The following is a 16,702-nucleotide window of genomic DNA, read 5'->3' on the forward strand; positions in this document are numbered from 1 at the left end:
AGAAGTTCGATATCCCGAATGGTTGGCGAACCCCGTCGTAGTGCCGAAGAAAGGAGGGAAGGAACGGATGTGCATCGACTTCACCAACCTTAACAAAGCCTGCCCCCAAGATCCATTCCACTTCCACGCATCGACCAGATTGTCGACTCCACTGCCGAGTGTGACCTGCTGTGCTTCCTGGATGCATTCTCAGGGTATCATCATATCAAGATGGCGGTGGAAGATGTGGAGAAGACAGCCTTCCTAACACCATGTGGGCTGTACTGCTACACCTGCATGCCCTTCGGGTTGCACAATGCGGGCGCGAACTTTCAGTGGTTGATGCACATCGCCCTGGGGCGGCAGCTCGGAAGAAGCACAGAGGCTTGCATCAATGACATAGTGGTTAAGTCTCATGAGGCGAGGACATTGATTAAAGACTTGGAGGAGACCTTCCAGAGCTTGCGCCAAATGAACTTGAGGCTTAACCCGGAGAAGTGTGTGTTCAGCGTACCCTCCGGCAAGCTGCTGGGATTCCTCGTATCCCATAGAGGGATCAAGGCGAGCCCAGAGAAGATCAAGGCTATCGTGGACATGAGCCCACCACAGACCCTCAAAGAGATGCCGAAGCTAGCAGGGCAGGTGACCACGTTAGGGCGTTTCATCTCCAAACTAGGAGAGCGCGCCTTACCCTTCTTCAAGCTCATGAAGAAGAAGGGCCCATTCAAATGGACCGTGGAGGCCGACCAGGCCTTCCAAGACCTTAAAAAATACCTTACTAGCCCCCCGGTGATCGTAGCACCATGGCCTCTCGAGCCTCTAGTACTCTACCTTGCCGCCACCCTGTACTCTGCCAGCACGGCACTGGTGGCGGTTCGGGAAGAGCACCAAGCCAAGGGCGCGCTGCGCCGAGCCGGAGCTGAAGTAGCGCAGGATCAGGAAGGCGCGGCAAAGGCATCATTGGTGGAAGATCAAGCTCAGCAGGGCGACATTGCAGCAACTCCTGAGGACAGTCAGGTGTCAGGAATCCCTCCACCTCAGGATATGCCCCGATCTCCGCAGGACCCGAGCCTCAACAATGTGCCAACCATCGTCGAACACCCGGTGTACTTCGTCAGCACTGTACTGCGGGACGCGAGGGCATGCTACCCCATGCCCCAGAAACTCCTGCTCGCACTCCTGGTGGCCTCAAGCAAGGTGCGACACTACTTCCATGGCCACCCCATCAAGGTCGTCTCAGCCTACCCATTGGAGAGGGTACTCAGCAGCCCAAACTCAGCCGGAAGGGTCGCTGACTGGAACATCGAGTTGCAAACATTCCAGTTGGAGTTCAGGACTACCAGGGACATCAAGGGGCCGTGCTCGCTGACTTTGTGGCAGAATGGATGGATGCCCGACAGTTGAGGAAGGAGAAGACCGGTCCATCTCCCCAGGAACCGAAGCTCCAGACGGCTAGGTCATGTGTTTCGATGGCGCCTTCGCGCACCAGGGCGCGGGGGCTGGAGCAGTGCTCATCTCGCCCACTCAGGACAAGCTCTACTACGCCGTGCAACTCTGCTTTCAGCACGGCGAGAAGGTCTCCAACAATATCGCAGAATACAAAGGCCTCATAGCTGGCCTGAAGGCTGCGGCAGCTCTAGGAGTGAAGCGCCTCACCATCAGAGGCGACTCGCAACTCCTCGTCAACTTCTCCAACAAAGTGTACGAGCCGATGGACGAGCGTATGGAGGCCTACCTCACGGAGGTGCGCAAGATGTAGAAGCAGTTCTCGGGCCTGGAGGTGCAACACGTGCCCCGGGGCACCAACAAGGAAGCCGACGACATCGCCATGAGAGCATCCAAGCGGCAAGCGCAGGAGCCCGGTGTCTTTGAGGTGCGGCTCTTCAAGCCATTAGCTAAGCCACCTCTTTCAAGCACGACTCAGCCTCGGGAGGAGCTCCCATAGCCTCCGGCCCCGGGAGCCCTAGCCTGTGGCCCGACCTCAGGAGCTCGGCTGCTCTTGGCGCTCGAGCTCCAGGAGGAATGCTAGACCAAGGAATTCAAGGAGTACATGACGCACAGGACGCTGCCGGAGAAGGAAGAGGACACGAAGCGCGTGGCCCGGCAAGCCACGGCATACTGTATCCAAGACGGTGAGTTATACATGAAACGACTGAACGATGTCACGATGCGTTGCTTCTCCTGCAATCAAGGAAGGGAGTTGCTGATTGACATACATGGTGGGGACTGCGGACACCACTCATCATCACGAACCCTCGTCGGCAAGGTGTTCCGCAGTGGATTCTACTGGCCTACAACACTCACTGACGCAGCCAAGCTGGTGAAGTCCTGCAAAGCTTGCCAATTCCACGCCAAGCAAGTCCATCATCTTGCTCAGGGCCTCCAAACTATCCCGCTCACATGGCCGTTCGTGGTCTAGGGGCTGGATATTTTTGGGCCCGTTCCCTCGGGCACCAGGGGGCTACCGCTATCTCTACGTCGCCATCGACAAGTTCACCAAGTGGGCGGAAGTGGAAGCCGTCTGTACCACCCCAGCCGGCTCGGCTGTCAAGTTTGTCAAGGGCCTCGTGAGCCGCTTCGGGGTCCCGAACCGCATCATCACAGATAACGGTTCATAGCTTAGTAGCAAGCTCTTCAAAACCTAATGTGCTAACCTTGGAACGCAGATCTGCTACACCTCGGTAGCACACCCCAGGAGCAATGACCAGGCCGAACGCGCCAACGCGAAGGTCCTGAGGGGCCTCAAGACCAGGACCTTCAAGAAGAAGCTCGAAGCCTGCGGCAGGGGCTGGCACGACGAGCTCTAGTCCGTGCTGTGGTCGATACACACCACCTCCACCAACCCAATGGGCAAAACCCCGTTCTTCCTCGTCTACAGAGAAGAAGCAGTCCTCCCTTACGAGGTCAAGCATCGCTCCACGCGGGTCCTGGTGTTTGATGAGACGCAGCAGGACGCCACGCGGGGTGCTGGGGGAGGAACGTCGCCGCGAAGCTGCACTACGGGCGGCGAGGTACCAGCATGCACTACGGCGATACCACTGCTGCAACATCCGCTGCAGGACACTCGAGACGGGTGACCTAGTCCTGAGGCGGGTCCTCTCCAGGGAAGGGCTGGATAAGCTTTCACCAATGTGGGAGGGCCCGTTCAATGTTGTCCACATCTCCAGGCCTGGCGCCGTGCGCCTAGAGACACAAGACGGGGTACCTATCCAAAATGCCTGGAACATCCAGCACCTTCGGAAATTTTACCCATGAAGCAAGGCCCAAAGCCTGTGAACAAGGCCCGGTGCCTGTGAAGAATCGCCGCCCGTGACACTCTCACGTAATAATGAGTTGGGGCTGTACACACCCCGGAGTCTCAGGAGCGCCGGCCTCAGGCCCTGGGCTCCCGCCCATGCCTAGTGGCAGCACTTAGCTCCGCGCTGGTGAGAAGACGTGAAGACTAGATTAGGTGCCAGACGCGGCTTTTCATTTGCTTTCCGTAGTTGGCTCGCTTTTCCTTAATCGAAATTTGCTCTTGGCGTTCCTTGCTGATTTGATTTCCTCACCTCTCACTGCATTTTTCCGGCTTGGGTTTGCTCGTGTTCTCTCTCTCGCATGCCTCCCGAGGGGGCTAGGAGGTGCCCTCGCGAGCATTTTTCTCCTCTGCCTTCTCGCGAGCCACCCTCGTTCGAGCCCCAAAAGCTGGCGCGCCTCTCCTAGTCTGTGCCGCTCGGGTACCATGATACAAAGCACCAGGTCAGGGCCAGGGTGAACGGCAAATCTTGTAACACACTTCCTAACGAGTCTTCGCAGTTCCTGAGTGAATGCAGGCCACCAAGGCAAGATGGACACGAGGAAATAAGCGCCTCGTGAGGAAGAGGGCTTCCTGAATATACCAGGTTAAGTTATCTTTGCGCGAAATAATGACACGGCACGGGAACAACACGCATAGTGCAATAATCGAGGAACCATAGTTCGGTACACGCCCCTCTGGGCCCATACTGGTTTCATTCTTGATGCAGGAAAAAGAGCAAAACAAAAGTAGTGTTGCAGCAATCTGTGGAGGCAGACCCCTAGCGGCACCCCGAGCCTAGCCGGATCCTTCTTCGCGCTTCACGGAGGCGCGGCGGCGAGATGACCCACTGTCGCCTTCAAAGCGGGCGCGGCGGCGGGGCGGCTGGTCTTAGCCGTCACTGCTGGAGCTGTCACCGAAGGAAGAGCCGCCATAGCTGGACAGGACACGGTCGTCGCCAAGGGCAGGCTCGCCCTCATCCTCGTCGCGACCGTCCCCATGGCTGAGGACCTCATCACCGTCATTCGCCTCAGGGCAGGACCCGGTGCGTCGACCATCTTCCCCAAACACCATCACATAGAGGGTCGATCCACCATCGTACATGAAGTGGAGGGTGCACCGCCTGTCCAGGCCACTCGCGCGGGCGAACGTCTGCCAGCCGCAGGCCAGGCCTATGTTTCCCATGGCAGAAGTCTCGACCTCAACCCAAGAGGCCTTCTTACAGCAACGATCCGCCTGCAACCAGAGTCCGCCTGGACTGGAGGCCGGCAGTTCGCCGGCGAAGAAGCGCAGAAGTTGGAGCCAGTTGTCGGCCGGGTTCTCCGACCAGACGACAAACTCCGATGACACTTCCGCCGTGTGGAAGCGCAGACGGGGGGGCACCACAGCACGCCCCCCCACCCTCGTCAACTGGATCGCCATGGCTGGGACGACCCCCTCCGCGTGCCGCGGCGCCGCCTCGACAGTGGGCCACGGCGGGAGATGCGGCGTGCTTGCGCTGGCGGCCGCGTCCGCGCTTCGGTGCCAGGGAGCCGGGTCCCTCGCGAGGGGCCTTTCCCTTCTCGGCAGTGGAGAACTTCCTTCGTAGCGCCATTGGTGGCACTGCAAGCAATGGAGCGAGGAGGAAGAAGCAAGTGAGGGAGGAAGAAACAACTGAGCGAGGAAGAGATGGGCGATGGGGGCTCTGCTCCCTCCCCATTTATAGCAAGAGAAGGCCAACCGGCACCTCTCACGATCGAGTTCGTCCGCGAGACCTTAGCGAACTAGGGCGTAGATAGGTAGGAGGGGAAGACTTCGCGCGCACATTAGTGTTCGAACCTTAAGGGTTTGCCAGAACCCCACATCCGACATTCGCGCTTTGGTCGGTGCGAGGGCCCACCTCATAGCTACGTTCGGATGCCATTCGGCTTGCCGAGCGTGGCTGTCACCTTCTGGTGCCATCTGTGGAGCATCCTAGCGGCTCATGGGGCCAGGCATCACGCTGTCATAGTGGAGATGGCGACGGTCCTCAAGGAACCACCCAAACCCCTGGAGCCTCCTGAGGCTCAGGGCCCAGGCGGATCGTGAGGAGCGACTCCTTCAAAATGCATCTTCAGGTACTCCAACACCGCTCCAGCCACCGTAATAGGTGACTCTTTCCAGTTCATTCAGTTGGGGGTGCCCCTCGGGCAGCATCATCCCCAAGTCGCATGGTCCTGTCCCTGTGACATGTATCCTTTTGCATCTCTAGCTTACTTTGATGGGGGAGCCCCTTGGGATGCATCATCCCCAGGCTGCCCGGGTCCATCCCAGTGGCATGTATCATTCTTGCATCTATCTAAGCTAACCTGCCTCTTTGCTTGAGTCGTTTTATGACTATCACCTGCTTATCTGGTACTTCGATACCCCAGCCACGACCGCCCTTGTTACCACGGGAGTCGTGCGCCGGTTGTCTTTCTTTAGGATCCCTCACATGAGTAGGCTAGGCACGGCGTTTGTGCTTGGGTCTGTCCCTACAGTGTTGATAAACCCAACGAATGAGCTCTCCCTGGCAGGCTGGCCCCATTCACGTCACCTCGTGGGGTCGTTGGTGTCTGGCCTTCTCATGTGACCACCTTCGTCCGACATAGATTTCCTAACCATCTTGCAGGACCGCTCAAGCTATCAAGAACCAAGACTAGGCACAACCTTCCTTGAGGTAGGGCCTCACGAGTCCCGCGCTCGCTCATGGGTGCCCAGACACACCGCGTCTAGCCCTGCCGTGCAAGCCATGTGTCAAGGCAGGGCTTTACACGCCCCGGGGGCTCCACTCAGAGGGAGCCCTCACCCACGCACCAGTGGAAGCACCATGCTCTATGCTGGCAGTCGACACGGTTGAGGAGCGGCTATGCTCGTGCAAGTGCGGAAGCGCTACGCTCCGCGCTGGTGATAAACAACTAAGGGCGGCCCCATGGTCGTACCAACCTAAGGGAGCAAGCCAGCCCAGTGTCCAGTCTCACTGCAATGCTCCCCCTCGGGAGAGTCGCGCGAGGGGGCTGGGCATGGGGGCTGCGCTCAGGCCTCACCTAGCGTATGTCGCCCTGCCAGGTCCCTCGGACCTGGTCGTCGCGCACCTTTCCCGAGAGGGACCTCGGCGAGGGCAGGTATGAACGTCTGTTTGAGCGTCAAGGGGGGCCCTGAGCATTGCGACTCAGGAGCTTAACTGGCCACGTAGCCCCTCACCCCGTGGTCCCGTCCTGGTGATCCGAACAGCCCAACGGCGGCTGAGGTATGCGCGGGGTCGGGCCCTGCCGACGTAGAACCCTAACGCGTATTTTTGCATTTCCTTCCTGTAGGCCGTTTGCATGTCAAGGGGGATTCCTGAGCATCGTGACTCAGGAGCCTAACTGGCCACGTAGCCGCTCACCCCTTGGTCCCGTCCTAGTGATCCGGACGGCCCAACGGCGGTTGAGGTATGCGCAGTGTCGGGCCCTACCGACGTAGAACATCAAGCAAACGGGAAGGAAATCACGGAACCTAAATCAATTATTACACATCATATTGTCGTTCAAACATCAAGCAGAGTTTTAACGCCTCCACGAGGCACGTCTCATGTCACAGGGAAGTTCGCAGCAAAATAAAACGAGAAGGAGCGCTGTCCTTCACCAGCAAGCCTTGTCTTCAGCCTTGGGCGCCGTCGTCAGGAAGCGCCTTCCCGTTGGTAGCGTCACCATCGGTGGCATTGTTGGCCTTGGTCGCGAGATTGGTGGCGCTGTCGGTTGGAGGTGCAGGCTCAACAACAAGGAACTTCTTCAGCAGGGCCTCCACATGGCCCTCCGCGGCAGCAATAGCAGCTGCGCAGCGCTCCTCCTCCATGGGCTGGAGCAGCTTGCCGAGGTCAACGCCGGGGTTACGAAGATAGAGATGGCTGAAGACGAGCGTCAGGTCAAATGAGGAGGGCGCGCGGGCTTACCCCTCCACCAGGGGACCGATTCTGTCGGCAACACCCTCGAGCGCCATGACAAGATGAGGGAGCAGCTGGGCAGGGCCTTCGTCATCGGTCGCCAGCGCCTTCTCCATGCCCTTCTCATAGAAACCCTGCAGCACCACACGGGACCTCTCCTCAAGAGATTTGAAGGCCGCACGGTCCTCGGCAAGAACCTTCTCCTTGGCCTCCGACTGGGCCTTCTACGCCACCACCTTCTTCTCCAGCTCCTCCAAGCGGCTGCGTTTTGCGGCCTGCACCCTTGCCGACTGCTCTAGCTCGGCGTCACGACTGGTGACGACATCTTCTCGGGCCTTCATCTTCTCCTCCTCCGCCCTACAACCTGATGACCCACAAGTATAGGGGATCTATTGTAGTCCTTTCGATAAGTAAGAGTGTCGAACCCAACGAGGAGCAGAAGGAAATGATAAGCGGTTTTCAGCAAGGTATTCTCTACAAGTACTGAAATAAGTGGTAACAGATAGTTTTGTGATAAGATAGATTGTAATGAGCAACAAGTAACAAAAGTAAATAGAGTGCAGCAAGGTGGCCCAATCCTTTTGTAGCAAAGGACAAGCCGGAACAAACTCTTATAATAGGAAAAGCGCTCCCGAGGACACATGGGAATATCGTCAAGCTAGTTTTCATCACGTTCATATGATTCGCGTTTGATACTTTCATAATTTGATATGTGGGTGGACCGGTGCTTGGGTGCTGTTCTTACTTGAACAAGCATCCCACTTATGATTAACCTGTATTGCAAGCATCCGCAACTACAACAAAAGTATTAAGGTAAACCTAACCATAGCATGAAACATGTGGATCCAAATCAGCCCCTTACGAAGCAACGCATAACTAGGGTTTAAGCTTCTATCACTCTAGCAACCCATCATCTACTTATTACTTCCCAATGCCTTCCTCTAGGCCCAAATAATGGTGAAGTGTTATGTAGTCGACGTTTACATAACACCAGTAGAGGCTAGACAACATACATCTTATCAAAATATCAAACGAATACCAAATTCACATGACTACTCATAGCAAAACTTCCCCCTTGTCCTCAGGAACAAACGTAATTACTCACAAAGCATATTCATGTTCATAATCAGAGGGGTAATAATATGCATATAGGATCTGAACATATGATCTTCCACCAATTAAACTAATTAGCATCAACTACAAGGAGTAATCAACACTACTAGAAACCTACTAGCACCAATCCCAGACTTTGAGACAAGAATTGGATACAAGGGATAAACTAGGGTTTGGAGATGAGATGGTGCTGGTGAAGATGTTGATGGAGATTGCCCTCTCCCGATGAGAGGAGCATTGGTGATGACGATGGTGATGTTTTCCCCCTCCCGGAGGGAAGTATCCCCGGTAGAACAACTCTGCCGGAGCTCTAGATTGGATCCGCCAAGGTTCCGCCTTGTGGCGGCGGAGTCTCATCCCGTAAGGTTCCTTCTTATTTTTTTTCTCACCGAAAGACCTCATATACGAGAAGATGGACGTCGGAGAGCCACCAGGGGGCCCACGAGGTAGGGGAGTGCGACCTAGGGGGGGCGCCCCCCACCCTCGTGAGAACGGTGTGGGCCCCCTGGCCTTCATCTTTGGCGAGGATTTTTCTTTATTTATTTTAAGATGTTCCGTGAAGTTTCAGGACTTTTGGAGTTGCGCAGAATAGGTCTCTAATATTTGCTCCTTTTCTAGCCCAGAATTCCAGCTGTCGGCATTCTCCCTCCTTATGTAAACCTTGTAAAATAAGAGAGAATAGCCATAAGTATTGTGACATAAAGTGAAATAACAGTCCATAATGCAATAAATATCGATATAAAAGCATGATGCAAAATGGACATATCAACTCCCCCAAGCTTAGACCTCGCTTGTCCTCAAGCGAAAAGCCGATAACAATAAATATGTCCTCATGTTTAGAGGTAGAGGCATCGATAAAAATAAAATACGGACATGAAGGCATCATGATTATTCTCATAACAGCAACCTATATAGATTTTGTCATATGATTACTTATGTTCAAGTGATGATCTATTCACAATGCAAAAGTATAAATCATAAACCTTATCAGACTCCGACAAACTATAATCTCAGTCATTGAAGCAATTGCAATTTATCATAACATCGGAAAGAGTCTATGTTAGAGTAAAAAAGCAAGTCCAGATACTCAACTATCATTTAGTCCTCCATAATTGCTAACACTCACGCAATACTTGTGGACACAGAGAAAGATAGGGGCTTTATAGTTTTGCCCCACAGCCTTTTACCTCAAGGGTAATGTCAACAATAATGGTTCATGCTCCCCTACATCCAATTAGGTATATATATCATGTTCTTTCCAACATGCTGAGCTTGCCAAAGGATAAAATGAAAAATAAAAGGTGAAGATCACCATGACTCTTGCATAAGGTAGAAGATAATAATAAAGGATAGGCCCTTCGCAGAGGGAAGCAGAGGTTACCATGCTCTTTTATGGTTGGATGCATAAAATCTCAATGCGAACGACCGTCACTTTATATTGCCCCTTGTGATATGAACCTTTATTATGCAGTCCGTCGCTTTTATTACTTCCACATCACAAGATCGTATAAAGCTTATTTCTCCCACACCAATCAATCATACATATTTAGAGCAATTTTTATTTCTTTGCACTGAAGGCCCCTATTTCTTACTCAATCCATAGGTAGATATGGTGGACTCTCATGGCAAAACTGGTTTAAGGGTATTTGGAAGCACAAATAGTATTTCTACTTGGTGCTGAGAATTTGGCTAGCATGAGGGGGAAAGGCAAGCTCAAAAAGTTAGATGATCCATGACAACATAATTTATCTTAGATATAAGAAAGACATAACTCATTACGTTGTCTTCCTTGTCCAACATCAACTCTTTAGCATGTCATATTTTAATGAGTGCTCCCAATCATAAAAGATGTCAATGATAATATATCTATATGTGAAAACCTCTCTTTTCTTATTACTTCCTATTAATTGCAACAATGACCAAAGCTATGTCTGCCAAATCCCAACAACTTTTAATCATCATACCCTTTCTATGTGAAGTCATTACTCTCAATAAGATCAATATGAACTCTTTGTTTCTTTTTATTATTTTTCTCTTTTCTTTTATTCACCCAAGATCATGGCAAAATAATCAAGCCCTTGACCAACACTAATCTTTATTATCTATAGCTCACGGACTCGATTGCATAGAGAGATCATAAAGCAAAACTCAAAACTAGATCATGCCATAAACTTTATTCTACTAGATCAAGATACTACTAATAGGATCGAACTAAGAAAAATGATAATGATAGGAGTTGTGATTGTGATACGATACTGGGGCACCTCCCCCAAGCTTGGTAGTTGCCAAGGGGAGTGCCCATACCCATGTGATTATATCTCCTTTGTCGGTGAAGAAGGTGGTGGTGTTGTTGATGATGCGGGCTTGTCATCCATCTTCCAAGGCATAGGTTCACCATCATAGAAGGATGATCGAGTCTCCAAAATCCTCGAATCTGCAGCCAAACTCATTCTTTTGAATCTATATTCAAACTCACAGTTTTGGTTTTGCAGGTCATAGATTTGGGCTTGGAGGTGCTCGATCTTCTCATATAGCTTGAAGATGGCCTCCTCGGTGTTCATGGCATTCGGCTTGTAGTTGTTAGTGAACTCCATGAGCATCGTGTGGCTAGCGTTGATTCCACGATCCACCATCTCCTGGCACTTGAAAACTTGTTGCTCCAATGCTCCGAGCCTCGTCTCTATGCTTCCGGTCCCCTTTGGTCCCTCTTCATCGCGGATGTGCAGCAACACATCACACAACTCAATGGTTTGAGGGTGTCGCAACACCTCCGCGAGGTAAGGGTTGATGACCTTCTCGAAGAACTTGTCCTTGGAGGTGCTTGGGGCTGTCATGATAACCTGGATCTGTCAGGAAAACAGCTCAAAATAAGAACAGAGGAAATTTGCGTGATACGGGAGTCAAAACCTTCGGGAGAATATATAATGAATTTTTACCGACCAAAATACGTAACATGCAAGAAAACAGAGTCCGGAAGGCACACGAGGTGCTCACGAGGTAGGGGGGGCGCCCCTACCACCCTCATGTCCTTCCGGACTGCTACCTATTTTTCTATTTTTCTAAATATTCCAAAACGGAGAAATATTGCCTTAAAAATTGTTTTGGAGTCGGTTTACTTACCGTACCACATACCTATTCCTTTTCGGAGTCTGAAATGCTCCGGAAAGTGTCCCTTATGTATTCTTCCGGGGTTATGGTTTCAATAATATTGGTTTCAACATTTATGGGATTACCTGAGATATAATGTTTAATTCTTTGACCATTTACCACCTTCGGATTTGTGCCCTCGAAGTTGTTGATTTTTATGGCACCAGAACGGTAGACCTCCTCGATAACATAGGGGCCTTCCCATTTGGAGAGAAGTTTTCCTGCAAAAAATCTTAAACGAGAGTTGTATAGCAATACATAATCACCTACATTAAACTCACGCTTTTGTATCCTTTTGTCATGCCATCTTTTAACTTTTTCTTTAAACAACTTGGCATTTTCATAAGCATGGGTTCTCCATTCATCAAGTGAGCTAATATCAAATAACCTCTTCACACCGGGAAGTTTAAAATCATAGTTGAGCTCTTCAATAGCCCAATATGCCTTATGTTCTAGTTCGAGAGGTAAGTGACATTCTTTTCCATAAACCATTTTATACGGAGACATACCCATAGGATTTTTGTATGCAGTTCTATAAGCCCATAATGCATCATCAAGTTTCTTAGACCAATTCTTTCTAGACCTATTGACAGTCTTTTGCAAAATTAATTTGAGCTCTCTATTGCTCAACTCTACTTGACCACAAGACTAAGGGTGATAAGGAGATGAAATTCTATGATTAACATCATATTTAGCAAGCATTTTACGGAAAGCACCATGAATAAAGTGTGAACCACCATCATTCATTAAATATCTAGGGACTCCAAACGTCGGAAAAATAACTTCTTTAAGCATTTTAATAGAAGTGTTATGATCAGCACTACTAGTTGGAATAGCTTCTACCCACTTAGTAACGTAATCAACAACAACTAAAATATGTGTGTATCCATTAGAGGCAGGAAAAGGTCCCGTATAATCAAAGCCCCAAACATCAAACGGTTCAATAACAAGAGAATAATTCATAGGCATTTCTTGACGTCTACTAATATTACCAATTCTTTGACATTCATCACAAGACAAGACAAACTTACGGGCATCCTTGAAGAGAGTAGGCCAATAAAAACCGGATTGCAATACCTTATGTGAAGTTCTATCTCTAGCGTGGTGTCCTCCATAAGACTGGAATGACACTTGCATAGGATATGTTCCTGTTCATGCTCAGGTACACAACGTCTAATAACACCATCTACTCCTTTATAAAGATGTGGATCATCCCAAAAGTAATGTCTTAAATCATAGAAAAACTTTTTATTTTGCTGGTATGTCAAGCTAGGTGGTATAAACTTAGCAACAATATAATTAGCATAATCAACATACCATGGAGTACTACGAGAAGTACTTATAACATTTAATTGTTCATCAGGAAAGTCATCATTAATAGGTAGTGGGTCATCAAGAACATTCTCTAACCTAGACAAGTTGTCTGCAATGGGGTTCTCAGCTCCCTTTCTATCAACAATATTCAAATCAAATTCTTGTACAAAGAGAACCCATCTAATAAGTCTAGGTTTAGCATCTTTCTTTTCCATAAGATATTTAATAGCAGCATGATCAGTGTGAATTGTTACTTTAGAATCAACAGGATAAGACCTGAACTTATCAGAAGCAAATACAACTGCTAAAAGCTCTTTTTCAGTAGTAGCATAATTTCTTTGAGCATTGCCTAGAGTCTTACTAGCATAATGAATAACATTTAATTTATTATCAACTCTTTGCCCTAGAACAGCACCTACAGCATAATCAGTAGCATCACACATAATTTCAAAGGGTAAATTCCAATCAGGTGGCTGAACTACAGCTGCAGAGACTAATGCTTTCTTAAGTATTTCAAATGCTTCGACACAATCATCATCAAAGACAAATGGTATATCTTTTTGCAATAAATTAGTCAGAGGCTGAGAAACTTTTGAGAAGTCCTTAATGAACCTCCTGTAAAATCCGGCGTGAACAAGGAAACTTCTTATACCTTTGATGTCCTTGGGACATGGCATCTTTTCAATAGCATCAACCTTGGCTTTATCAACTTCAATACCTCTTTCAAAAACTTTGTGCCCCAAGACAATACCTTCATTAACCATAGAGTGGCACTTTTCCCAATTCAAGACAAGATTAGTTTCTTCACATCTCTGCAAAACTCGATCAAGATTGCTCAAGCAATCATTAAAAGAGGAACCATATACGGAAAAATCATCCATGAAAGCCTCACAAATCTTTTCACAAAAGTCAGAGAATATAGCCATCATGCATCTTTGAAAGGTAGCAGGTGCATTACACAAACCAAAAGGCATACGTCTATAAGCAAAAGTGCCAAAAGGGCATGTAAAAGTAGTCTTTGATTGATCTCTAGCCGACACAGGTATTTGAGAGAATCCAGAATAACCATCTAGAAACCAATAGTGTGTATTTTTGCATAATCTTTCTAGCATTTGATCAATAAAAGGTAAGGTATAATGATCTTTCTTAGTAGCTTTATTTAATTTGTGAAAATCAATTACCATCCTATAACCTATGATAATTCTTTGTGGAATCAATTCATCTTTATCATTAGGAACAACAGTAATACCTCCCTTCTTAGGGACACAATGGACAGGACTTACCCACTCACTATCAGCAACAGGATAAATTATACCTGCCTCCAGATGCTTGAGTATTTCTTTTCTTACCACTTCTTTCATTTTAGGATTCAGACGTCGTTGAGGATCACGAACTGGTTTGGCATCTGCTTCCAAATTTATTTTATGTTGATATAGAGTGGGACTAATTCCCTTAAGATCATCAAGAGTATATCCAATAGCAGCACGATGCTTCTTCAGAGTTTTTAATAATCTTTCTTCTTCATGCTCTGAAAGGTTAGCACTAATAATAACAAGATATATCTTCTTTTCATCAAGATAAGCATATTTAAGATTATCAGGAAAAGGTTTAATCTCAAACACGGGATCACCCTTGGGTGGAGGAGGATCCCCTAAAATTTCAACATGCAAATTGTGATGCAGAATAGGTTCCTATTTAAAGAATACTTCATCTATTTCCCTTCTTTCATTCATGAACATATCATTTTCATGGTCTAGCAAATAGTGTTCTAAATGATCACTAGGAGGTACGGCAATAGAAGCAAGACAAATAATTTCATCCTTACTAGGTAATTCTTCCTCACGATGTTGTTTACTAAATTTAGAGAAATTAAACTCATGAACCATATCATCCAAGCCAACAGTAACAACATTCTTTGTGCAATCTATGGTAGCATTGATAGTATTTAAGAAGGGTCTACCAAATATAATGGGACAAAAGCTATCTTGTGGGGAACCAAGAACAAGAAAATCAGGAGGATATTTAGTTTTCCCACACAAGACTTCAACATCTCTAACAATTCCAATTGGTGAAATAGTATCTCTATTGGCAAGTTTAATTGTGACATCAATATCTTCTAACTCGGCAGGTGCAATTTCATTCTTAATTTCTTCATATAAGTCAATATGTATACACTAGCACTAGCACCCGTATCACATAAGCCATCATAACAATGATCTCCTATTTTAATAGAAATAACAAGCATGCCTACCATGGGTCTATGTTTATCTTTAGCACAAGGTTTAGCAATTCTAGCAGTTTCACCTTCGAACTGAATAACATGCCCATAAATATTATCAGACAAGAGATCTTTAGCAATAGCAATATTAGGTTCTACTTTAACTTGCACAGGAGGTGTATAAGTTCTAATATTGCTTTTACGAACAACAGTTGAAGCTTTAGCATGATCCTTTATTCTAACAGGGAAACGTGGTTTCTCAACATAAGAAGTATGAACAATAGGATCATTATAAGTGACAGTCTTTTCTTCAACTTTAATAGGTGCAACTATTTTTACTTCTATGGGAGGATGATATTTAAACCACTTCTCCTTAGGGAGATCAACATAAGTAGCAAAAGATTCACAGAAAGAAGCTACCATCTCAGAGTCAAGTCCATATTTAGTGCTAAACTTACGGAAAATATCGCTATCCATAAAAGATTTAACACAATCAAACTTAGGTGTCATACCTGACTCCTTACCTTCGTCGAGGTCCCAATCTTCAGAGTTGCGTTTAATTCTATCCAATAAATTCCATTTGAATTCAATAGTCTTCATCATAAAAGAGCCAGCACAAGAAGTATCGAGCATGGTGCGATTGTTTTCAGAAAGCTGAGCATAAAAACTTTGCATAATTATTTCTCTCAGGAGCTCATGATTGGGGCATGAATATAACATTGATTTAAGCCTCCCCCAAGCTTGAGGGATGCTTTATCCTTCGCGAGGCCAGGAATTATATATATTATTAAGATCACGATGAACAAGATGCATAGGGTAATACTTTTGATGAAATTCCAACTTCAATCTTTTATAGTCCCATGATCTCATATCATCACATAGCTTATACCATATCAATGCGTCTCCCTTAAAAGATAAACGGAAGACATTTTGCGGAATCTGTGCACATCATCGCTTCCTGATAGTTCGTAGGTTTGTCCTGGTCAAGTAACATGACCTCCAGAATAAGATTACCGTACCACTCTGGTGCGGATCTTGCTTTGGTTGACCTACGAGGTTCGGTAGTAACTTGATCAGAAGTTTCACGATCAACATCATTAACTTCTTCACTAATTGGTGTAGGAATCACTGGAACTGATTTATGTGATGAACTACTTTCCAATAAGGGAGAAGGTACAATTACCTCATCAAGTTCTACTTTCCTCCCACTCACTTCTTTCGAGATAAACTTCTTCTCGAGAAAGGATCCATTCTTAGCAACGAATATCTTGCCTTCGGATCTGTGATAGAAGGTGTACCCAAAAGTTTCCTTTGGGTATCCTATGAAGACACATTTCTTCGATTTGCATTCGAGCTTATCATGTTGAAACTTTTTTCATATAAGCATCACAGCCCCAAACTTTAAGAACCGACAGCTTAGGTTTCTTGCTAAACCACAGTTCATATGGTGTCGTCTCAATGGATTTAGATGGTGCCCTATTTAATGGGAATGCAGCTGTCTAATGCATAACCCCAAAACGATAGTGGTAAATCAGTAAGAGACATCATTGATCGCACCATATCTAATAAAGTACGGTTATGATGTTCGGACACACCATTACGCTTTGATGTTCTAGGTGGCATGAATTGCGAAAGTATTCCACACTGTTTCAAATGAAGGCCAAACTCGTAACTGAAATATTCGCCTCCGCGATCAGATCATAGAAACTTTATTTTCTTGTTACGATGATTCTCA

General features: G+C 47.5%; 1 protein-coding gene across 1 annotated transcript; it reads left to right on the plus strand.

Annotated features, from left to right (window-relative positions):
* The first annotated feature begins 2,029 nt into the window (after positions 1–2,029).
* Positions 2,030–2,398, plus strand: LOC147975541 (uncharacterized). Its single transcript, XM_087520476.1, has one exon. The coding sequence runs from the start codon at positions 2,030–2,032 to the stop codon at positions 2,396–2,398; it is 369 nt and encodes a 122-aa protein (XP_087376602.1).
* Positions 2,399–16,702: the final 14,304 nt, after the last annotated feature.

This window comes from Triticum urartu, chromosome 4A (assembly GCF_056163025.1).
Source record: "Triticum urartu cultivar PI428250 chromosome 4A, HENAU_Tu73, whole genome shotgun sequence".
Taxonomy (NCBI): Eukaryota; Viridiplantae; Streptophyta; class Magnoliopsida; order Poales; family Poaceae; genus Triticum; species Triticum urartu.